At 37.1% G+C, this 26,734-nt stretch overlaps 1 protein-coding gene across 1 annotated transcript; it reads right to left on the reverse strand.

Annotated features, from left to right (window-relative positions):
* Positions 1-20,000: 20,000 nt before the first annotated feature.
* Positions 20,001-23,741, reverse strand: TEX55 (testis expressed 55). Its single transcript, XM_059919984.1, has 3 exons — positions 22,590-23,741; positions 21,887-22,033; positions 20,001-20,111 (listed from the first exon to the last, which is right to left on the reverse strand). Exons 1-3 carry the CDS (start codon positions 23,739-23,741, stop codon positions 20,001-20,003), a joined length of 1,410 nt encoding a protein of 469 aa, XP_059775967.1.
* Between the last annotated feature and the right edge of the window lie 2,993 nt (positions 23,742-26,734).

The raw sequence follows: 26,734 nt of genomic DNA on the forward strand, positions 1-26,734 counted from the left end.
TATTTAGACACTTCCCAATAATTGCAGAATAAATATTTTTTCAACCCCAATTAATTCATTCATGGCAATTAGCCATATGCTGCATCATAAAGCAAGTCAACACATTTCAAAGATTTGAAATCTTGCTCTCTGAGTAAAATGCAATTGACTTAGAAATCATTAACCAAAGGGCAACTAGATATCTAATATTTGATAATTTATATAATCTAATGTCAAAAAATCCATAAGTTGAAGAAGAAATCATAATGAAAATTAGAGACAATTTTGAATTAAATAAACTAAAAACATCACACACTTAAATTTATGTGATAAAACCCGTATGCATATATTATATATTAAAAAGGAAGATCTGCTTCCTATATGCAAGAGTAAGCAATAAAAAAAAAAATGAATTCTGCAAATAACAGCTATGTATTCATGGATAAAATACAACCCCCTCCCCCACAAAAGAAAAACCCCACAAACCGAAACAAAACAAAAAACCTCACAGCTACCTGAAGGTTCTGGAGACTAAGCAAAGACAGGCAGATTTTGGAGAGGAGTCTAAACTTAGAGCAAGTGACCAAATGGAGCGAATTTCTCATTTTTTGTAATTTTGACCCAATGACAGTCATGACTCACAGACATAGCTATGGCTGCACAAGAATGCCTCAAACTGTGACAGAAAGCCCACTGTCTTTCTGGATGGAAAAATTACAGGAAGTAGACAGGTCAAATATGGCTAGATGCTGAAGAGTGAGGGGAAATCCTAGAAGAGGGAAGGAGATTCCTTAATTCTGTGCATGAACTCTGCACAAGCCTGAGGTTGACTTCTGAATCATGCATTCATAGGACAGATTCAAAGTAGCAGTAGGCTTAAGGAATTGACCTGAGCTATGACCACAGAAGGCAAGAGAGAGAGCTTACAATTCAAATCTAACCATGTTAGCTGCCAGCTAAAACAAAAACGACACCATCACTTGTCAGAGGAGTATGACAGAACTCAAGTCTACACAGCATAATATTCACAATGTTAAGGATACAGTTGAAATTATCCTAGTTATAGAAAACCAAGAGAATGCTAATCATTTTAAATAGAAAAGATAACCTTAACTTCTTCCTTTCTGATTTGGAAGCCTCTTATTTTTTATTTAAAAAATTTTATTTGTCTGTTTGTTTATTTATGCCTAATTGCTCTGGCTAGGACTTCCAGTACTATGTTGAATAAAAGTGGCAAGAGTGGGCATTTTGTCTTATTCCTGACCTTAGAGATAAAGCTTTCAGGTTTTTACCACTGAGTGTGATGTTGGCTGTGGGCTTTTCATATATGGCCTTTATTGTGTTGAGGTAACCTCCTTCTCTCCCTAGTTTGTTGAGTTTTTATCGTGAAAGGGTGCTGAATTTTGTCAAATGCTTTTTCTAGATCTCTTGAGACAATCATGTAATTTTTATCCTTTATTCTGTTAATGTGGTGTATCACATGAACCGATTTTCATATGTTGAACGATCCTTGCATCCCAGGGATAAATCCAACCTGCTCATGTGGTATGATCTTTTTAATGTGCTGTTGGATTTGGTTTGCTAGTATTTTTGTTGAGGATTTTTGCATCTATATTCAACAGGAATCTTGGCCTGTAATTTTCTTTTCTTGTGTCTTTGTCTCTGGTATCAGGTAGTGCTGGCCTCACAAAATGAATTTGAAGTGTTCCCTCCTCTTCAATTTTTTTGGGAAGATTTTGAGAAGAATTGATATAAATTCTTCTTTAAATGTTTGATAAGAGTTCACCATGAAGCCATCTGGTCCTGGGCTTTTTCTTTGTTGGGAGGTTTTTGGTTACTCAACCTCCATGCTAGTTAAAGGTCTATTCAGCTTTTTTATTTCTTTATGACTTAGTCTTTTTTTTTTTTTAACATCTTTATTGGTATAATTGCTCTACAATGGTGTGTTAGTTTCTGCTTTATAACAAAGTGAATCAGCTATACATATACATACATCCCCATATCTCCTCCCTCTTGCGTCTCCCTCCCACCCTCCCTTTCCCACTCCTCTAGGTGGTCACAAAGCACTGAGCTGATCTCCCTGTGCTATGCGGCTGCTTCCCACTAGCTATCTTTTTTACATTTGGTAGTGTATATATGTCCATGCCACTCTCTCACTTCATCCCAGCTTACCCTTCCCCTCTCTGTGTCCTCAAGTCCATTCTCTACATCTGCGTCTTTATTCCTGTCCTACCCCTAGGTTCTTCAGAACCATTTTTTTTAGATTCCATATATATGTTATGACTTAGTCTCGGTCGGTTGTATGTTTCTAGTAATTTATCCATTTCTTCTAGGTTATCCAGTTTGTTGGCATATAATGAATTGTTCATAGTATTCTCATAATCTTTTTTATTTCTGTGGCATCAGTTATAATGTCTCTTCTTTCACTTCTGATTTTATTTGAGTTGCCTCCCTTTTTTGTCTAGCTAAGTGTTTGTCAATTTTGTTTATCTTTTTTTAAAAAAAAACTCTTGGTTTCATTTTTCTATTGTTTTCCTATTTTCTATTTCATTTATTTCTGCTCTAATCTTTGTTATTTCCTTCCTTCTTCTGACCTTGGGCTTAGTTCTTTCTTCCTTTCCTACCTCCTTGAGGTGTAAAATTAGGTTATTTGAGAGATTTCTTTTTTAATGTGTTTATTGCTATGAAATTCCTTCTTAGAACTCTTTTTGCTACATTCAATAAATTTTGGTATGTTGTGTTTTCATTTTCATTTGTCTTGAGGTATTTTCTAATTTCCTTTTTTATTTTTTTAATTGAATGAAAGATTCTTTAAATTCTATAGTGCTTTACAATTTTCAAAAGTTTCACACACATGATTTCATATCATCCCAAAATAACTCTTTCTCCCCCACCCATGTATTGTCCCTCCCCACTTCTCACTCCCCACTGGTAACCACAAGTTTATTCTCTATATCTATGAGTCTGCTTCTTTTTTGTTTTATTCACTAGTTTGTTGTATTTTTTAGATTCCACATATAAGTGATATCATAGAGTCTTTCTCTGTCTGAATTATTTCACTTAGCATTATACCCTCCAAGTCCATCTAGATTGCTGCAAAGGGCAAGATTTCATTCTTTTTTTTATGGCTGAGTAGTATTCCATTGTATATATACCACATCTTCTAGATTCATTCACCTGTTGATGGACACTTAGTTTGCTTCCATATCTTGGCAATTGTAAATAATGCTACTGTGAACATTGGGTGCATGTATCTTTTCAAATTAGTGTTTTTGGTTTTTTTTGGATGTATATCCAGGAGTGGAATTGCTGGGTCATATGGTAGTTCTATTTTTAGTTTTTTGAGATACCTCCATACTGTTTTCCACTGGCTGCACCAATTTACATTCCCACCAACAGTGTACAAGCATTCCCTTTTCTCCACATCCTTGCCAACATTTATTTGTCTTCTTTTTGATGATAGCCATTCTGACAGGTGTGAGGTGATATCTCATTGTAGTTTTGATTTGCATTTCTCTGATGGTCAGTGATGTTTTCATGTGCCTGTTGGCCATCTTCATTCCCTCTTTGGAAAAATGTCTATTCAGTTCTTCTGCCCATTTTTCAATTGGGTTGTTTCTTTTTTTGATGTTGAGTTGTATGAGCTGTTTATATATGTTGGATATTAACTCCTTATTGGTCATATCATTTGCAAATATCTTCTCCCATGCGGTTGGTTGTCTTTTCGTTTGAGGTATTTTCTTTCTTTCTTTCTTTTTAAAAATAAATTTATTTATTTATTTTTATTTATTTATTTTTGGCTGCATTGGGTCTTTGTTGCTGTGTGCAGGCTTTCTCTAGTTGTGGTGAGTGGGAGCTATTCCTCACTGCAGTGCACAGGCTTCTCATTGCGGTGGCTTCTCTTGTTGCGGAGCAGGGTTCTAGATGTGTGGGCTTCAGTAGTTGTGGCAGGCGGGCTCAGTAGTTGTGGCTCACGGTCTTAGTTGCTCCGCAGCATGTGGGATCTTCCTGGACCAGGGCTCAAACATGTCTCCCCTGCATTGGCAGGCGGATTCTTAAACACTGCGCCACCAGGTAAGTCCCAGCATGTGAGGTATTTTCTAATTTCCTTTCTGATTTCTTCTTTGACCCAATGGTTGTTCAAAATTAGAAAGGAAAAAGTAAAATTGTTCCTGTTTGCAGATGACATGGTCTTATAAAAAGCTCTAAATACTCCACTAAAAAAACTGGTAGAACTAATAAATGAATTAGATACAGTTGTAGAATAAAAAAACAACGTACAAAAATCAGTTGCTCCTCTATAAACTAACAGCACACTATCTGAAAAGGAAATTAGGAAAACAATCCCATTTACCATAGCACTAAAAAGAATAACATACTTAGGAATAAACTTAACTAAGGAGGTGAAAGTCTTGTATACTGAAAGCTATAAAATATTAATGAAATAAATTAAGCAAGAAACAAACAAATATAAAGACATCCTGTGTTCATGGATTTGAAGAATTAGTATTGTTAAAATGTTCATACTACCCTCAAAAATCAATGCAATCCCTATCAAAATCCCAATGGCATTTTTTTTATAGAAATAGAAAAATATTCTAAACTTCATATGGAACCACAAAAGACCATGAATAGCCAAATTAAGCTTGAAAAAGAAGAACAAAGATGGAGGCATTACACTTCCTTATTTCAAAATGTATTACAAAGCTACAGTAATCAAAACAGTATGGTACTGGCATAAAGACAAATAGACCAAGGGAAAGAACACAGAGCCCAGAAATAAATCCATACATATAGGAAGTGATCTTTGACAATGGTGCCAAGAAGGGGGAAATGACAGTCTCCTCAACAAATGGTGCTAGGAGAACTGGATATTTACTTGCAAAACAATGAAACTGGACTCATATTATGCCATACACAAAAATCAACAAAATGGGCTAAAGATTTAAGTGTAAGACCTGAAACTGTAAAATTCCTAGAAAATAACATAGGGGAAAAAAATCATGACATTGGTCTTGGCAATAATTTCACAGATATAACACCAAATGCACAGGCAACAAAAACAAAAATAAGCAAGTGGGACTACATCAAACAAAACAGCTTCTGCACAGCAAAAGAAACAATCAACAGAGTAAATAGGCCCTCCTACAGAATGGGAGAAAATATTTGCAAAACATAAATTTGATAGGAAGTTAATCTCTACAATATATAAAGAACTTCTACAACTCAGTAGTAAAAAGAAAAAACACTAATAATCTAATAATCTAAAATTTTAAATAATAAATCTAATAATTTTAAAATGGGCTAGACTTGTAATAGACATTTTTCCAAAGAAGACATACAGATGGTCAACAGGTATATGAAAAAACACTCAGTGTCGCTAATCATCAGGGAAATGCAAATCAAAACCACAATGAGATATCACTTGACACCTGTTGGGATGGCTACCACCAAAACAACAAAAGACAACAAATGTAAGTGAGGATGTGGAGAAATTGGAACCTGTGCACATTGTTGGTAGGAATGCAAAGTAGTCTAACCACTATGGAAAACAGTAAGGAGGTTCCTCAAAAAATTAAAAATAGAAGTACATATGATCCATCAATTCCCCTGCTGGAATTGCTCTATTTATCCAAAAGAATAAAAATCAGGATCTTGAAGAGATATTAGCACTCTAATATCCATTGCAGCACTATTCATAACAGCCAAGATGTGGAAACAATCTAAATGTCAATCAACAGATAATGGATAAAGACAATGTGATATACACATACAATGGAATATTATTCAACCTTAAAAAGAAGGAAATTCTGTAACATGTGAGAACATGGATGAATGAGGACATTATGCTAAGTGAAATAAGCTAGTCACAGATAAAAACTGCATCATTCTACTTCTATGAGGTATCTAATATGTAAATTCATAGAATCAAAGAGTGGAGTGCTGGTTGCCAGGGGGGAGGGGGGAGGGGAAAATGGGGTGTTATAATGGGCATAAAGTTTCAGTTAAGCAAGATGAATAAGCTCTAGAGATATACTGTACTCATTGTACCTATAGTTAATAATAATGTGTTGTGCACTCAACAACTTGTTAAGAGGGTAGCTCTCATGCTAAATATTCTTACTATGTTAAAATATTAAAGATAGGAGGACCTTCAAGATGGCGGAGGAGTAAGACGTGGAGATCACCTTCCTCCCAACAAATACATCAGAAATACATCTAAATGTGGAACAACTCCTACAGAACAACTACTGGATGCTGGCAGAAAATCTCAGACTTCCCAAAAGGCAAGAAACTCCCTAGGTACCTGAGTAGGGCAAAAGAAAAAAGAAAAAACAGAGACAAAAGAATAGGGACAGGACCTGCACCTCGAGGAGGGAGCTGTGAAGGAGGAAAAGTTTCCACACACTAGGAAGCCCCTTCACTGGCAGAGACAGGGGGGTGGTGGGGGGGAAGCTTCAGAGCCACGGAGGAGAGCACAGCAACAGGGGTGCAGAGGGCAAAGCAGAGAGATTCCTGCACAGAGGATCAGTGCCGACCAGCACTCACCAGCCCGAGAGGCTTGTCTGCTCACCTGTTGGGGTGGGTGGGGGCTGGGAGCTGAGGCTCGGGCTTCGGAGGTCAGACCCCAGAGAGAAGACTGGGGTTGGCCGCGTGAACACAGCCTGAAAGGGGCTAGTGCACCACAGTTAGCTGGGAGGGAGTCCAGGAAAAAGTCTGGAACTGCCTAAGAGGCAAGAGACCATTGTTTCAGGTGCATGAGGAGAAGGAATTCAGAGCACTGCCTAAACAAGCTCCAGAGACGGGCACAAGCCGCGGCTATGAGCACCGACACCAGAAACGGGCATGAGATGCTAACGCTGCTGCTGCAGCCACCAAGAAGCCTGCGTGCAAGCACAGGTCACTACCCGCACCTCCCCTCCCAGGAGCCTGTGCAGCCCGCCACTGCCAGGGTCCCATGATCCAGGGACAACTTCCTCAGGAGAACACACGGCACGCCTCAGGCTGGTGCAACATCATGCCGGCCTCTGCCGCTGCAGGAGAGGAGGCTAAACAATACACTACTAAATAACCAAGAGATCACTGAAAAAATCAAAGAGGAAATCAAAAAATACCTAGAGATAAATTACAACGAAAACACGATGATCCAAAACCTATGGGGTGCAGCAAAAGCAGTTCTAAAAGGGAAGTTTATAGCAGCAATACAAGCCTACCTCAAGAAACAAGAAAAATCTCAAATAAACAACCCAACCTTACACCTAAAGCCATTAGAGAAAGAAGAACAAAAACCCCCCAAAGTTAGCAGAAGGAAAGAAATCATAAAGATCAGATCAAAAATAAATGAAAAAGAAATGAAGGAAACAATAGCAAAGATCAATAAAACTAAAAGCTTGTTCTTTGAGAAGATAAACAAAATTGATAAACCGTTAGCCAGACTCATCAAGAAAAAAAGGGAGAACACTCAAATCAACAGGATTAGAAATGAAAAAGAAGTAACAACTGACACTGCAGAAATACAAAGGATTATGAGAGATTACTACAAGCAACTCTATGCCAACAAAATGGACAACCTGGAAGAAATGGATGAATTCTTAGAAAAGCACAACCTTCCCAGACTGAACCAGGGAGAAATAGAAAATATAAACAGACCAATCACAAGCATTGAAATTGAGACTGTGATTAAAAATCTTCCAACAAACAAAAGCCCAGGACCAGATGGTTTCGATGGCCAATTCTATCAAACATTTAGAGAAGAGCTAACACCTATCCTTCTCAAACTCTTCCAAAATATAGCAGAGGGAGGAACACTCCCAAACTCATTCTATGAGGCCACCATCACCCTGATACCAAAACCAGACAAAGATGTCACAAAGAAAGAAAACTATAGGCCAATATCACTGATGAACATAGATGCAAAAATCCTCAACAAAATACTAGCAAACAGAATCCAACAGCACATTAAAAGGATCATACACCATGATCAAGTGGGGTTTATCCCAGGAATTCAAGGATTCTTCAATATATGCAAATCAATCAATGTGATAAACCATATTAACAAGCTGAAAGAGAAAAACCATATCATCATCTCAATAGATGCAGAAAAAGCTTTCGACAAAATTCAACACTGATATATGATAAAAACCCTCCAGAGAGTAGGCATAGAGGGAACTTACCTCAACATAATAAAGGCCATATATGACAAACCCACAGCAAACATCATTCTCAATGGTGAAAAACTGAAACCATTTCCTCTAAGATCAGGAACAAGACAAGATTGTCCACTCTTACCACTATTATTCTACATAGTTTTGGAAGTTTTAGCCACAGCAATCAGAGAAGAAAAAGAAATAAAAGGAATCCATATAGGAAAAGAAGAAATAAAGCTGTCACTGTTTGCAGATGACATGATACTGTATGTAGAGAATCCTAAAGATGCTACCAGAAAACTACTAGAGCTAATTAATGAATTTGGTAAAGTAGCAGGATACAGAATTAATGCACAGAAATCTCTTGCATTCCTGTACACTAATGATGAAAAATCTGAAAGAGAAATTAAGGAAACACTCCCATTTACCATTGCAACAAAAAAATAAAATACCTAGGAATAAACCTACCTAAGGAGACAAAGGACCTGTATGCAGAAAACTATAAGACACTGATGAAAGAAATTAAAGATGAAACAAACAGATGGAGAGATATACCATGTTCTTGGATTGGAAGAATCAATATTATGAAAATGACTCTACTACCCAAAGCAATCTACAGATTCAATGCAATCCCTATAAAACTACCAATGGCATTTTTCACAGAACTAGAACAAAAAATTTCACAGTTTGTATGGAAACACAAAAGACCCCGAATAGCCAACGCAATCTTGAGAAAGAAAAACGGAACTGGAGGAATCAGGCTCCCAGACTTCAGACTATACTACAAAGCTACAGTAATCAAGACAGTATGGTACTGGCACAGAAACAGAAATATAGATCAATGGAACAGGATAGAAAGCCCAGAGCTAAACCTATGCACATATGGTCACCTTATCTTTGATAAAGGAGGTAAGAATATACAATGGAGAAAAGGCAGCCTCTTCAATAAGTGGTGCTGGGAAAACTGGACAGCTACATGTAAAAGAATGAAATTAGAACACTCCCTTACACCATACACAAAAATAAACTCAAAATATATTAAAGACCTAAATGTAAGGCCAGACACTATCAAACTCTTAGAGGAAAACATAGGCAGAACACTCTATGACATAAATCACAGTAAGATCCTTTTTGACCCACCTCCTAGAGAAATGGAAATAAAAACAAAAATAAACAAATGGGACCTAATGAAATTTAAACGCTTTTGCACAGCAAAGGAAACCATGAAGAAGATGAGAAGACAACCTTCAGAATGGGAGAAAATATTTGCAAATGAAGCAATAGACAAAGGATTAATCTCCAAAATATACAAGCAGCTCATGGAGCCCAATATCAAAAAAACAAACAACCCATTCCAAAAATGGGCAGAAGACCTAAATAGACATTTCTCCAAAGAAGATATACAGATTGCCAACAAACACATGAAAGGATGCTCGACATCACTAATCATTAGAGAAATGCAAATCAAACTACAATGAAGTATCACCTCACACCAGTCAGAAAGGCCATCATCAAAAAATTTACAAACAATAAATGCTGGAGAGGGTGTGGAGAAAAGGGAACCCTCTTGCACTGTTGGTGGGAATGTGAATTGATACAGCCACTATGGAGAACAGTATGGAGGTTCCTTAAAAAGGTAAAAATAGAACTACCATACGACCCAGCAATCCCACTACTGGGCATATACCCTGAAAAAACCATAATTCAAAAAGATACATGTAGCACAATATTCATTGCAGCTCTATTTACAACAGCCAGGACATGGAAGTAACCTAAGTGTCTGTCAACAGGTGAATGGATAAAGAAGATGTGGCACATATATACAATGGAATATTACTCAGTCATAAAAAGAAACGAAATTGAGTTATTTGTAGTGAGGTGGATGGACCTAGAGATTGTCATACAGAGTGAAGTAAGTCAGAAAGAGAAAAACTAATACCGTATGCTAACACATATATATGGAATGTAAAAAAAAAAAGAAAAAGGTTCTGAAGAACCTAGGGGCAGGACAGGAATAAAGACACAGATGTAGAGAATGGACTTGAGGACACAGGGAGGGGGAAGGGTAAGCTGGGATGAAGTGAGAGAGTGGCTTGGATATATATACACTACCAAATGTAAAATAGATAGCTAGTGGGAAGCAGACCCATAGCACAGGGAGATCAGCTCGGTGCTTTGTGACCACCTAGAGGGGTGGGATAGGGAGGGTGGGAGGGAGACGCAAGAGGGAGGAGATATGGGGATATATGTATATGTATAGCTGATTCACTTTGTTATAAAGCAGAAACTAACACACCATTGTAAAGCAATTATACTCCAATAAAGATGTTAACGAAATATTAATGATACATGGAAAGGACAATCAACAGATGTCAACTCCAAGATTATTCAATGCTGAGATTATGTGATAAGCATTTAAAACCAGCTATTGTAACTATGCTCATTGAAGTAAAGGAAAATACACTGGAAATAAAAGGAAACATAGGAAATCCCAGAAGATAAATAGAAAATATAGAAAAGAACCAAGTAGAAATTTTAGAACTAAAAAATAAAAAATTCACTGGATGTGCCTATAGTAGCAGGAATATATATGACAGAGCAACTAGTAACTGAACTTGAAAACAGAGTTAAGGAGTTATTTGATGAAAGGAGAGAAAACCTGAAAAAGATGAAGAGAACTTCAGGGGTCTGTGAAATAATATTAAAAAATCCAATATAAGGTTAATTTGAGTCTCAAAAAGAGAAGGAGAGAAAGAGAATGGGGCAGGAAAAAAATCTGAAGAAATTCTGGCAGATGACTTACAAAATTTGGTGAAAGACATAAGCTTATAGATTCAAAAAGCTCAGCTAATGCCCAAATAAGTAAGTTCCAATCAGCATGATGATAAAAACCTCTGGAAACTAAAGAAAAAGAGAAGATCATGAAGGCAGCCAGAGGAAAATGACATATTACATAGAGGGGAATGACAATTTGGATGACTGTGGACTTCTCATCATAAATTATGAAGGCCAGAAAGTAGTGAAACCACATTTTTCAAGAGCTGAGGGAAAAAGTCAATTTAACTTTGTTAAGAACATTTAACATGAGATTTATCCTCTTAAGAAAATTTTAAGTGTACAACACATTATTGTTGACTATAGGTACTATGAGTGCAGTAGATCTCTAGAGCTTATTTATCTTGCTTGACTGAAGAGTCAATACTTTTATAAATAAAAAACAAACTAAACAAAACAATCAGGGAATACATGGAAGATCTGAATAACATTATCAATCTCCTTGATCTACTTGATATTTATAGAACACTACATCAACAACAACAAAATACATATTCTTTTCAAGTGAATATGGTACATTAACCAAGACTGACCATATACTGGGCCATAAAAAAAGTTTCAGTAAATTGAAAAATATTGAAATTGTACAGAGCACAATAAAACTAAACTGGAAATCAATAACAATGACATATCTAGAACTCTCTCAAATATTTGGAAATTAAACAACAGAATTCTAAGTAAATAACTGGTCAAAGAAGAAATCACAAGACAAATTAGAAAATATTTTGAATTGAATGATAATAAAAACATGACATATCAAAATTTGTGAGATGCAACTAAAGCAGTGCCTAGAGGGAAACATTTTTAAATGTCTATATGAGAAAAGAAGAAAGGTGTAAAATCAACAATCTAAGGTCTGACCTTTAGAAGCTAGAAAAAAAGAGCAAAGTAAACCAGAATTACTAAGAGGAAAGGACATGATAAAGATAAGCACAAAAAGTAATGGAAATAAAAAGATAATAATCAACAAAGTCAAAAGCTGGTTCTTTGAAAAGATCAACAAAAGTGATTAATCCCTAGCTAGATTGATTAAGAGAACACAACTCACATGAGAAGGATTCAACCTACTGTCCTTGGCTTTGAAGGTACAGAAGGGGGACCATAAGTCAAAGAATGTGGTGGCCACTAAAAATTGGGAAAGGTCCTCAGCTTATAGCCAACAGGTAATGGGATCTTGGTCCTACAAACACAGGAAGTGAATTCTGCCAATAACCCAAATGAGCAGGAAATGGATTCTCCTCTTAGAGCTTCCAGAAAGGAACACAGCCTGGCCTGCCAACACCTTGATTTTATTATAGGTAGACCTGTATCAGACCTCTGATCTACAGAACCATTAGAAATTTGTGTTGATTGAAGCCACTAAGTTTGTAATAATTTGTTACAGCATCAAAAGAAAACTAATACAATACCATACACAAAAAATAACTACACATGGACCATAGACCTAAGCTTTAAAGTGACGATGATAAATCTCCTAGAAGGAAACATAGGACAGTATCTTTGAAATTTGGATTAGGTAAAGATTTCTTAGATAGCACTCAAAAAGTAAAAACTCTAAAAGGAAAGATTGATGAATCATATTTTATGAAAACTAAAAATGTTTGCTCTTTGAAAGACATTGTAAAGAAAAATCAAAGGAAAGCTACACGATGAGAGAAAATATTTGCCATACACTTATCTGATAACAGACTGGCATATCCAGAATATATAAAAACTGTTATAGTTCAATAATAAGAAAACAACAACCTAATTTTAAAATGGATTGAAGATTTGCACGTACAGCTCACAAGAGGAGATATATATATGGCCAAAAAGTACATGAAAAGCTGTTCCATATTTCTGCTAGGGAAAGGCACATTAAAGCTACAATAAGATATTAGTGTAATGGCTAAAATAAGAAAGGCTGACAGATCAAGATTTGATGAGAAGAAATGGCTGCTTTCAGATTTGGGGCAGGAAAAGTATAAGTTTCTTTCTAGAACATCTTGTTATAGCACAAAGCAATGAAGAGATCCAAGATTACGAGGAGTGTTAAAAGTGCTAGGAGTCGTCCTCAGAATGTTCCCATTGGCTTCAAACAGTAACATTTGAGCATCATCAAGAATAATAACTGCAAGGGATTGAAATACACAAAACACATTTAAGTCTATGAGTGGATAATAATACTAAAAACATGGGTTACCTTTAGACAATTCTATGAAAGATTTTTATTCTGAAAACTGGTAAATAAAGAGAAATAGTTAAGTATTTTCTCTGTTTTGCTACGTAATCTGTGTCTTAGGGCAACCAAATAGTTGATGAGATGTATTATGACCAATAAATGAAAAAAGAATGATAAAATTAGAACATCACCATTTTTCAATCTCTGTTGAATTAATGGGTCAAGCAATGATCATCAATAACTTCTTACAGCAAAAAGATCATCAATGGCTGGATCATTATGCACCGACTTATGGAGATAGACAAGAACATTATGGTGTAGTCTTTATAAGACAAAAAAAATTGAACCTGAATTTAAAGAAAACATTAGATATAACTATAATCAGCAGTTTACAGAAAATATAGGGTCCCGAAGAACATGATAAGTGACATCATTAGAAAATAATCAGCAAAATCCAGACTAGGAAACTCTTCAGTATGAATAATCTGGTTACTTCAATAAAAAATACTGTATAAAATATATATATAGAGAGAGAAATGAAAGGTGAATCTTTATATAACCTTTATAATGTCCTGGATCTAATATATATATACATATTAGATCCAGGACATTTATCAATCAGTCAAAATTTATGGACCTTGTTCTGATGGAGTTAGAACAACAAAAAGTAGACAATTGGTGAAATACAGACAGTGACTTGTTATTTGATATTAAGGGATCACTGAAAATATTTTAGGTGATAATAGTATTGTGATTAGATTTTTAAAAATTAATTAATTTAATTTTGGCTGTGTTGAGTGTTGGTTGCTGCGCGCAGGCTTTCTCCAGTTGCGGCGAGCGGGGGCCACTCCTCGCTGCGGTGCGCGGACTTCTCATTGCAGTGGCCTCTCTTGCTGTGGAGCATGGAGTCTAGGTGTGCGGGCTTCAGCAGTTGTGGCGCACGGGCTTAGCTGTTCCATGGCATGTGGGATCTTCCCGGACCAGGGCTCGAAACCGTGTCCCCTGCATTGGCAGGTGGATTCTTAACCATTTTACCACCAGGGAAGCCCCGTGATTAGATTTTAAAGTCCTTACATTTTATAGATATGTACTGAAATATTTACAAATGACATTATATTATGACTAGGATTTACTTCAAGATAATCTGGGGGGGGAGGAAAGGGAGTAAGGTATATATCAAATAAGATAGGCTTGTGGTAATAGTTATTAAATAGGAATAATGAGCACATGGAGAGTAATATACTATTCTCTATTTTTGTGTATGTTTGAAATGTTTGATAGTTGAAGAAAATTTTGAGAAATAAATAACATACAAGGAATCTCCAGCAAATATTCTGTCGCTTGAAGGAGAAGAGAGAGGATAAAAAGGGATAGAAGCAATATTTGAAAAAAATGCTAGCTGAAAAAATTTCAAATCAGATGAAAAACATTAAAACACAAGGGTCTGGAACTTCTATTTCCTCTAAAACCAGATTTCCCTCTTGTTTGAAACAACTAAAAATGGACAACATATAAGAAGCAATGGTTTTCAAGATATCAGGCAACAAAGGATAGTGCTCTGTGAAAGTCAGGAAAGAAATGAAGTGAGCCTTATGACTGCTCTACCCTACTGTCTTCAGAAAATTTCCTAGCCTCAGAGTAGGGAAAGTGAACCTGAGAGGAACCCTGCAGACCTCTGAGGTGAGGAGATGGAGCTGAGATCCTGGGGAAAGCAAAGCAGCTATAGTTCACAGGACAGAGTGCCAGAGAGGAGAGAACTGCACAGAAAGAACTCTGGAAATCTGCAGAAGGTCCCCTTCAGGTAATCCCCTGTGTATAGATCAGTACATGTGTGTGAGGAAACTACCTGAGGCCATGGAAAGAACCAAGCCAGGAATACTGCCTATTATCACCAGTCAAACTGGAAAACCTTGTGATTCACGGGGCACTGGGTAGAGTACTCAGAAGGATTTTGCTTCAGTAGTGGGGAATACTTAGCCCTAGATGAACACTGCTCTGTTTCACTCTAAAAAAATCTTAAAGCAAAATTGGAAAAGATCAGATTGTTTCCAAGTAAATTAGCTGGGTCCTGAAATATAGCCCAAGAATATACATGAATACAAAAAAATCCAGCACCTACTAAGGTAAAATTCATAATATCTTGCACCAATCAAAAATTACCAGGCATACACCTATTACAATGTTATATGTCAATTATATCACAATTAAAAAATTACCAGGCATAAAAACAAGCAGCAAAAAGTTATTATAACTATATTCTCTTAAGTTCAAGAAAGTTAAGTAAAGATACTGACACTATAGAAAAGACACAAATAAACTGGGGGTGAAAACTACAAAAATTATAATGTATGTAATGAAAAATACACTGGCACTTTATTATTAATGGTACTGTAGACATTGCAGAAGAAAAGATCAGTAAACTTGAAGACATAGCAATAGAAAATATCCAAAATGATATAGAGGGGAAAAAAAGAATTAAAAAACATTAACAGAGCATCAGGGAGTTGAGACAACTTCAGCTGTCCCAATATATGTGTAATTGGAGCTCCCAGAGGAGAGGGCTGGGATAAAAAAATGTTTGAAGAAATAGTGGCTAACAAATTTCCAAATATGCTGAATACTGTAAGCCCACAGTTCTTAGAAGTTCAAAGCACCACAACACAAGAAACATGAAGAAAACTACAACAATACCACTTTAAGTAGGAGTGTAAACTGGTCTGAGTACTTTGGAAAACTTTGGGGCAGCAATCTTTTAACGCTGAACTTATGTCAATAACCTGTGACTTAGCAATTACATTTCTAGGTCTGAACCCAATAGAAATGCATGCACTTGTGCACCAAGAGACAAGTACGTGAATGTTCACTGCAGCATTATTCATAACAACCAAAAATCTGGAAACAACCAAATGTCTAACTCATAATAGAGAATATAGAAATGAAAAGGAATGAATAATATGCACAAGATGAAAGAATCTCACAAACATACTGCTGCTCAAAATAAGCCAGCCCCCAAATAGTACAGTGATCTGATTCCATTTATACAAAATCTAAAAAAAGTCAAACTAAAAGTCAGAATAGTGGTTATTTTCTGGAATAGAAAGGGTAGTGATTGGAAACAGGTACCATGTGGTATTCTGAGGAGCTGGTAACTTTAAATCTTTTGGTGGTTTCATAGCTCTATTTAATTAGTGATAGTCAAGTTGTACAGTTTTGATCTCTGTAATTTTCTGTATGTGTGCTTGAAAAGTTTTAAAAATGCAAATAAATATATTTCACCACATTAACAGCAGAAGGGAGAAAAATCATACAATCATCTCAATAGATATAGAAAAATAATTTGATAAAATTTAATAATTAATGATAAAAACTCTCAGAAAACAGACTATAAGGGAACTGCCCTAATATGATTAGTAGTATTTATAAAACACAATAAACACCATAGTTAATGGTTAAATAGGGAACTTTTTTTTTTAAGACTGAGAGCCAGCAATGTGAACCACTGTAGCTATTTCTTTCTTTTTTTTTTTTAATTTATTTTTATTTATTTATTTTGGCTGTGTTGGGTCTTCGTTTCTGTGCGAGGGCTTTCTCTAGTTGCGGCAAGCAGGGGCCACTCTTCATTGCGGTGCGCGGGCCTCTCACTATCGTGGCCTCTCTTGTTGTGGAGCACAGGCTCCAGACGCGCAGGCTCAGTAGTTGTGGCTCACGGGCCTAGTTGCTCCGCGGCATGTGGGATCTTCCCAGACCAGGGCTCGAACCGGTGTCCCCTGCATTAGCAGGCAGATACTGTAGCTATTTCTATTCAACATTAGTTCTACTGGAGATCCGTAACCACTGTTCTATATCAGTGTTCCAACAGGAACAGCACTTTAAAAATAGAGAAATTCAAAGACAGTTTATTCAAAAAGGGACTATTTAAAAAGAATTAGGCATAAGGTAGTCACAGGAGATAATGCAATAATCCAAAGCTAGTAAAAACTGAACTAACTTTAGGACTGAAGGTCAAGAGGAGGGAACATTACTATAATTCAGAAGCAAAGAGTTATGTAAAGTAAGGTACCTTAAGAGAAGCAGTGATTTCCAGACAACTCAGGACAGACAGACTGTGGGGAAAATGACAGGGGAATAAATCTAACTTCACCCTCTTTCCTCCTTCCAGTCTCTCTCCATGGTTTCCTACTGGCTTAACCCAACTGGAAGTCAGAAGGAATAAGAGCCTATTGATCTAGTCCATATAGATTAGCTTCTCTGCAGGGTAAAGAAGAGAGGAAGGTAGATCTGAAACGGGCAAAGAGAAGATAAATAATGCATGCAATAAGACAAAAAGAAAGAAAAGGATAAGGATTGGAAAGGTCAAATAAAACTGTCACTATTTGTAAATGATATGATTGTATATGTAGGAATACCCAAAGTATCTACAAATGCATGATTATAATAAATTGAGTTTAATAAGGTTGCTGCATATGAGATCAACAAAAATGAGCTAAATTTCTATATCTCAGAAATTAGAACCTGAAATTTTAAAAGTTTCTACTTATAATAGCATCAAAATGATAAAATACCTATGGATATGCCTATCAAAAGATATGTAAAACCTTCCCTGGTTTTCCCAGGACTTCCCTGGTGGCGCAGTGGTTAAGAATCCGCCTGCCAATGTAGGCCACACAGGTTCGAGCCCTGGTCCCGGAAGATCCCATATGCCGCGGAGCAACTAAGCCTGTGTGCCACAGCTACTGAGCCTGCGTGCCACAACTACTGAAGCCCATGCGCCCAGAGCCCGTGCTCCGCAACAAGAGAAGCCACCACAATGAGAAGCCTGCGCACTGCAACAAAGAGTAGCCCCCGCTCACCACAACTAGAAAAAGCCCGCGTGCAACAACGAAAACCCAACACAGACAAAAATCAAATAAATAAATTAAAAAAAAAAGATATGTAAAACCTTTATGCAAATAATAACTATACTGGAAGAAATGAAAGACCTAGATAGATGGAGAGGATAAAGTTTGTTTCAAGCTGGTACTTCTCCCCAAATTGATCAACAGAGCCAATGCAATCCCCCCAAAATCCCATCAGCGTTTGCTAGTGTGTGTGTGTGTGTGTGTGTGTGTGTGTGTGTGTAACCTGACAAATAATTCTAAATGCTGAAATGGAAATTCACAGACCTAAAAACATCTAAGATATTTTAAAAGAAGAATAAGATGTGAGGACTTGCTCTGATAGATACTAAGACTTATCATGAGGCATTCTAATTAAGAGATTCTTGTAGTGGAGCAAGGATCAACAAATATACTATAGGAATCAAATAAAAAGCAGTGAGGAAAGTACTGTCTTTTCATATAAGGTGCTTGGTCAATTGGATGTCTGCTTGGAAGAAAATAAAACTTGACCCCACCTCACATCCTACACAAAATCAATTCCAGATTGATTGGATATAAATGTAAAAGGCAAAAAACAAGCAAAATTTAAAAACAAAATAAAACCAAATGCTCCCCCCCAACAAAAAAAAAACCCATAAACAAACTTCTACAAGATAACACAGGGACTGATGAGGAGCTTGGGCTAAGGAGAGACTTCTAAAATAGTACACCAGAAGTCATAAGAAGATTATTAAACTTAACTATGTAAAAATTCAGAATTCCTGTTCATCAAAAGATACCTTTAAGAGATAAAATAGAAGGCAGAGAGTAGGAGAAGATACCTGCAACAAAGAGTTCATAACCAGAATATATAGAAAACTGTTACAAATGATTAAAAAAAGACAATACAATAGAAGAGAAATATTTCCAAATGGCCAATAAACAAGTGAAAAGGTATGCAACTGCTTCAGTACTCAGGAAACACAAGTTGAACCTGCAATGATTTATTACTGTTCATCCATTAAAAAGGCTAATGCTGAAAATATAAGTGTTGGGTGTAAGTGATAAGGATGTAAGACAACTGGAACTCTAAAATACACTGCTATTGGGAGTGTAAATTGGTACAATTGCTTTGGAAAATTGTTTGAAATACTCTACTAGAGCTGATCAAACACATACCTTACAATCCAGCATTCTCTCTTGTGGGTATGTACCCAAGAGAAATATGTGTATATGTGCACCAAGAGACAGGCACATGAAAGTTCCTAGGAAAAATTTTTGTAATAGCTCCAAGCTGGAAACAACCTGAAGGTCCACATCTATCATAGAACGGATAAATTGTGGCATTTCCTACAATGAGTACTATACAGCAATGAAAACGAATGAACTACAGCCACACACAACAGCACGGATTAATCTCACAGACATAGTTTTGAGAAGAAGAATGAACCAATGAGTCCCTACTACATGGTTCCCTTTATATAAAGTTTAAAAGGTTGACAAGCCTACACAGATATAGAGAACAAGCTAGTGGTTACCAGTGGTGGTGGGCAAACTACTGGGTGTAAGACAGGCTCAGGGATGTATTGTACAACATGGGGAGCAGAGCTAATATTTTGTAATAAGTGTAAATGGAAAGTAGCCTTTTAAAATTGCATAAAAAATTAAAAAAACATTTTTAAAGTCTAAAAAGTAAAGCTTTTTGGCTCTAGAAGTTGTGCTCTTAACCACCAAAAAATAATAATAATAATAAATTTTAAAAATAGCTGACAAGTCTAAACCAAAGTGTTTCATGATTCATGTTTCATGGTAGAATTATAAAGAAAAGTGAGAATGTCATTATTGTAAAATTCAGAAATAGTCCCTTTGTGGGGAGTGATTACCATGAAGAAAAGAAAGGGGCCTTCTCGGATGCTGGCAACGTTTTAATTTTTTTTTAACTTGAATGGTAGTTACAGGTGTGCTCACTTCATGATAATTCAGAGTTGTATATGTTTTGTACACTTGTATGTGTGCTATATTTTATAATGAACAGAATAACAAGCTTGTTCTTTTTTTCCTATTCCATACCTGGCACAGCATAAAACTCAGGGGGTCCTCTGGCTTTTCATAGACTAGGTTTTCAGTGATATGCTGAAAGAGAGAGAGAAAGGCATCACATTATGGTTCTGAACTAAAGCTATATGGTCAGGTTATACCTGAAGCAATCTTTTACATTAACCTAACATGTACCATAGCATTTTAAAGAAATTCGTATATCTCTACATAGTGACAAATTACTTTCTTACTGCTGATAAGTTTGGGCAAATTAAGGTAAAATGTGGAGGGATTAAAAATTTAGGAATAAATAGCAATGTATATTTTTCTAGTTTCTAAGATCAAAGAGTTTTCGAGAAAGATTTTGAGAATTGTGATTTTGCTAGACTGAGAAATCAATAAATTATTTGCTTTGAAGAATAGTCAAAGAAAAAGTTTTGAATAAAAATTTTAAAGCACTGTATGATTTTTACATAGAAACTTCCTTCTAAGGCATTTGATTCTAAAAGGTGAAAATGATGTTCAGCATTTGTAATAATAAATGAGAAAGAATATAAAAAACTTCAGAGACCCACTTCCATACGTTTTGCTGTTGTTGAATAACTCAAAAAATTATAATAAAGCAAGCAGAATTCTCACTTGCAGAGAATAACAATAGGGCAAATTTCTGGTATAAAATATTCTGGTCTGCTTAATGTACCCACGCTAATTAATTATTTCATATATGTTTCTACTGAACACATATTTATAACTAATTTTTCTGATAACAATGTTCAATGCATAAGCATTGCTTTTCTTGACAGATAAAGAAAATTACTTACAGAACGATTAGAATTCTACTTTCTACAGCTTTCATCCTTGAGTTTAATAATTAGTATTTCTTTGGTTAAAGCCAGAAAATCCAGCCATTAGCATTCTCCCACAAAATGACATTTTAAAGAAAGAAAAGGCATACAGCAGTGTTAATAAAGCAAATATCACTTATCTCTATTTTATGAGGAAACTGAGATTCACAGAAGTTACGTAATTTCCTCCAAATCACAAAGATGAGAAGGGACAAAGTTAGCTTGGAGCCCTGGGCTAACAGATTTTAAAATTTGTGCACTTTCCTCTATTTCCTACTTCTTTAAACTTAAATTCTTCCAGTTTAAATGCTTTCATTTGGGGTGGGCCATTCTTACTTACAACTTTCTAACCACAAAGTTACTTCATGTATATACATCATTATATATGTATATATACCTTGCTGCATTATAATATTAACATAAAAATACACATGTCAGAACAGAAACAAAAACAACCCACAAAACAGCAAAAACTTTATAAATGTGATAATATTTTATAATTCTCTATCAGCCAAGGAATGTCATACTTTAAAGAACATTCCAGCCCCATATCCTGAGGTCAATAAAATTTATAATTTCAAGAATTAGAAGCAACTTTTAACTATGCCATTTTTCTCCTGAAGAATGTGGTTTCTTAGATGGTCACAGGTTGGTCATCTTTTGAAAGTATTATACTCCTGCCTGGAAAGTCTTTTTCTCTCCTTTTCAATTGCCATTATTTTGTCCTTCCTTCCTAGTCTGGTTCAAACTTTAACCCTGGGCCAAATTTTTTCCCTAGCAACCAACCTATCAGATCTCTAATTCCTCTGAAGGGCTTCATATCATGGTAAGAATTATTCATTTGGTGTTTATCATTTATTACTTTTGGTTAATACGTCTTAATGCACTTACTGACTCCTCATTAAGATTATATCCCTTTTATAGCAAACGCCCTTTCTTGTACCTCTTATAAGCCAGGTCAAAGATTGTCATTTACATTATAATTACTTTAAAACTCACAATTAAAAAAGAGGTTGAGAGGTTTACCTGGAATATTTGCAGAATGTGGTGTTTCTCCATGTATTGCAGTGAAACTTGATAAGGATCTTCATATACTATAGGAGGGAACCGCTTCTTAGAAGGTTGATTGTATGCCTGAAAACTCCTTCTTTCCTGGTATTCTGAAATATCAACCTAAAATGGAAATATCCCCCAAGAGAGTCTTTAATGAATTGAAAAGCCCCAGGAAGTTTTGTTGCTATTGTTGCTGTTATCAGTGGAATCTGGTATTGATGGGATCTGAACACCAGGAATTAAGAGCAAAGACATTATTATGAGAGACCTGGCTGATTCTCCAGGCAATGTAATGCACCTTAAGTCCTGGGAGGTACCTTAGACATCTCCAATCTACTTCAAATACTTTTCCCTTAACAGAGATTTCCAACTGACTCCAAATTCCTTTCCTTTGGTAGAAGCCCAGAGGGGGAATGACTTAGTGTCCCAGTGTTAGCAGCAGAACCAGGACTTGAAACCCAGGTCTCCTGAATCCTGGTACATTGATCCTTCCTGAATGGCCTTACTTAGTGTAGCAGAGAAGGCAATCCATCTCTTTATTTCCCACCCTTCTCCTGCCCTTCCTGAATCCTATGGGTCACACATACCACAACATGTGCCCTCTTCCTGCATTCTGCCAGGCCCCTGGCTTAACCTCCAACCTCCCAGGGGGGTATCAAATGCCCCTTTAACCTACAGGCTTGGTTTCCACGGGTTGAGTTTTTTCTTGACTGATGATAGAGTCCAATTTGGATGAGATGGAGGGAAATCTTTGGGAGTAGGCTTGGTCTTTTGTTTGGAAAGTACTGGTCAATCTGTGATCAAATGGGATGAATGCTTGCAGATCAGCTACACTTTCCGTTTCAGTTTCAAGGGAAGCCTTGGATATGCTGCCATCTGTCTGGCCAGGCTCAAATTTGCAGGGTTGTACTCTGAAGTCAGCCTCTTTGTCTTCCTTGCTGTAGCCAAGCTGGTCGAATAATCTATCATCAGACCGGCTACGTTCTCCATAGTCAAACAGGTTGTCTTCTGTGTAATCATCCTCTTCTTCCACTAAGTCGTCAACCTGGTCAGATTCACTGCCAGCCTTGTCAGGGTCAGCAGCCTGGTGTTCAGCTGGTTTAGTAGCTTGGTCATACACTTTGCGGTGCGTCTTTACAGATGTTCTGTGGTCAACTTGGTCAGACAATCTATGATCAATCTGTTCAGAAGTTTTTCGCTCAACCAGGCCAGACAATCTACTTTCAATCTGTTGAGAAGTTCTTTGGTCAGCCGGGCGGGACATTCTGTGATCACTCTGCTCAGAGGGTCTTTGTAAAGATGGGACAGCTGGTTTACGATCAATCTGTTCAGAAGCTCTTCTCTCAGCCAGGCTGGACATTCTGTGGTCAATCTGCTCAGAAGCCCTTCGTTCAGTCTGTTCAGAAGTACCTTGTTCAGGCAGAGCAGACATCTGGCTGTCAGTCTGTTCACACTCCACACCCCCAGCTTGGCTAGATGCCTTGCTGTCCGTCTGTTCTGACATGCTTCGGTTAACCTGATCAGATGGTCTACGATCGGCGACATTAGCACGGTTGGATGCTCTGAGGTCAGCCTGATCAGATGTTCTTTCTCCCATGGATTCATATGCTTTGTGGTCAGCTTGATTAACTACGTTGGGTTCAGGCAGGCCGGACACTATCTGGGCAGCCTGGTCAGCTGCTCTGTGATCAGTCCGGTCATCTGCTTCCACTTCATCCTGGTTCTGCCTGTTGTCTTCCTGGCTGTCTGTGTGGCTGTCATTTGGGGACTTGGCTGTACTTCGGTTTTCCGATGATTCCGCCGGAGCCCCTTCTGGAGGCTCTTCCATTTTCTGCCTGGTACCAGACTGGTCTAGATTGCCAGACGCTGTGGGTGGGGCCGGGCCGGGTAGTCTAGGCGACCTTCGGAGCGCACGAGACAACAATACCCGAGGGCTTTGTTTGGACCTCCGAGCTCCAGCTCTTCCGGGCGCGCGGGCGGATGCCGGTGGATGCCGGGAGGTGAGCGGGGCGGGGGGAGCCCCGCCGCTGCCTGGGGAGGGGATGCCTTCGGGCGCCCAGCGTGGATGCGAGTGCAGGGGCGGACACCCTCTCCCAAGAAGTGATGCCCGCAGGCTGGCGTCGCCACCGCCCAGTGACCGGGCCTCAGGGCTCTGTGAATCGGTGCCTTAGAGCGGTCCCCTCCCCGTTTTCTTACGGAGGTCCACAGCTGTGTGTGTGAAATAGGATCCAGCAGGTATCCCTCGAACCAACAAAATGTTAGCGATGAACACGCGTCCAACCACACGAGGGCGGCAGACCTGAACAGAGGTTACTGTTGCCATCAACCAAATCCACGTTTCATGGGCTACTGTCTTTTGTATAACCACAGTTGTATCGCAGAGTATGATATTACTGCTGGGCATGTGCTAGTAAATGGTCCTGCTAAATGTTATTTTTCTTTAGACTCTAATCAGTATTGGGGTGATGTGGACACATTCTGTGGTTTTTCTTTTAATTAAAAACAAAACAAAACAAAACAAAAACTTTTAAAAGCCACCCTTTACAAAGAGTGCCCGTACTGTTTTCAGTGGTACCAGGAAGGCTTTAGTCCTTCTCACACTCACATTACCAAAGTCAAACGTTATCTTTCTTTCTTCACAGTAAGAGTGCAGAGAGCAGAATTTTGCCCTCCTCCTCACTCTCACCCCGACACACCCCTTGGCAGTTCATTGCTGCAGGAGCATCTTCTTCTCTGGCTCACGGGACAGGTGAGCAGCTGTTTTCCGTCTTCTCTGGGAAGAGCTGTTCTGACTGTGGAAACTCAAGCTCCAAGTGTTTTCTTGCTGAATTAGTCATCTATGGTTGGAGCGCTGGAGAGAGGAGAGGAGATCCAGTGACAATGGGTTCTAAAATCACCCCATCCAATGGTCTTATAGCAGAAGGGAGGGTTCGGGTTAGGAGCCAGATTTCCAGAAAGAAAAGGAGTAAGGAAGGTGGGGGAGAGACAGGAGAAGGAATATTGAACGGGTGGGGAATTTGCACTTGATGGTGGTGGCCAGTGGGGTACAATGTTTTGAGATTTGCCCCTCCGTTTTTGAAATAAACCTTAAGAATCCACTTCAGGCCAGCACGCTCTCTACTCTCAGGAGCAGGGTAGTACAGAGGTGGTGAGGCAGGCCAAGGATTGGTAGTATAATGCCAGATATTCTTTTCTTATGGGTTTAATTGCATTCAATAATTAGAGATAAGACTTCAAATCCAAATGCAAATAGTAGTAATTAAGGAGTGAGAGGGAGAGTGCGTACCTTTGGTGCCATACTTAGGAGCAGCAGGAGAATTTAGATGCAGTGAAATAAAATCATTTACCTAACAGTACCTAGAACATATTTGGTGCTCAAGACGAGTTTGTTGGATATAAATAAATTAAAGATTTGCCTTATTTATTTATCTAAAAATGTGTGAAGCAAATGGATGCTACGTTTGAAGTAAAATAGGTGATGGTCTAAGGTTTGCAACTTCAAAGGGGCATTGGTTTTGTAGATTTGTTTTTCCATTTATAAATTAAATGTAATTATTGTAGAAAAGTAAGAAAAACAAGCATAAATTTTAAAAAATTCCCCAAACACCCCAGGGATAACCTTTATTAACATTTTCATGTATACCCTTCTAAAATTTTTCCCATGCAAATCTATACATCTAATATCTATAGGTATGTGTGTATTTTACAAAATGGAATCAAACCATGTAACTGTTCTATAAACTACATTTTCATTTAATGCTATGGTTTAAATGTTCTTCCATGTCAAGAAATGTAATCTAAATTAAAGAGCATTGGCTTTTGGAGTTAGACCAATTTGTTTTAATTCCGTTTCTGCCACTTATTAGATTGTTGAGTTTGAGCAAATCTCATTATTTTTCTGAGCTTCAATTTTCTCATCTGCAGATGAAAACGGGAATAATATAATAGTTCTCAGAATCCTTGTGAAAACTAAATGAGATAACAAATATAATTAGCTCATATGTGCTTCATAAAGAATAGCTATTTTTAAAATATATATATAATTTATTATATGAATTTAGTTTGTTGCTTTTAACAGTGCTGCATTGACCATCATTGTACAAACATTTTACAAGTTTGTCATATTTTTTCCTTAAGATAAATTTTCTGTTGTGGAATTGCTTGGTTAAGGAAGTGTGCTCATTTTGGTGTTTTGAAAGTACTATATTTAAAAATGCCTTCCAGAAAAGCTGGGCCAATCTCTAGCTCCACCAGTAATATATGAGAATGCTATTTCCCTATACCAAGTCCAATTCTGTATATATTTTTCATTTTTGCCTATCTGATAAGTGAAAAGTAGTATTTTGTTTTACTTTGTATTTTTTTAAATATGTTTAATGACTTTGGATTTCTTTTTTTGTAAATTTCCTAGTCTTGCCTTTGTCTTTTCCTTATTGATTTGTAAGAGCTTCTTACCTATTAAAATACTTAATTCTTTGCTATATGAAGACTATATAAAACTTTGCAAATAAAGTTTTCTGGCTTGTTTGCCATGTAGTTTTATATTTTTTGGTTTATGAAGTTAACTTTATTTTTCCCTTTCTAGTTTTTTTCTTTGGGGTCATGTTTAAGAAGACCTTTGTTATCACTTACGATTATACAAATATTCCCCACTTATATTTTCTTTTAGTACTTTTCAGTATGTGTGTATTTCTTTTTTTCTTACATAGAGTTAAGTGCACAAAGTTAAGTGTGCAGCTTGATGAATTTTTACACACATATACATCTATGTATACATTGCCCAGATCAAAATATAGAATATTTCCAACATTCCAGCAGGTT

The sequence above is a fragment of the Balaenoptera ricei genome, chromosome 4, assembly GCF_028023285.1.
Source record: "Balaenoptera ricei isolate mBalRic1 chromosome 4, mBalRic1.hap2, whole genome shotgun sequence".
NCBI lineage: Eukaryota > Metazoa > Chordata > Mammalia > Artiodactyla > Balaenopteridae > Balaenoptera > Balaenoptera ricei.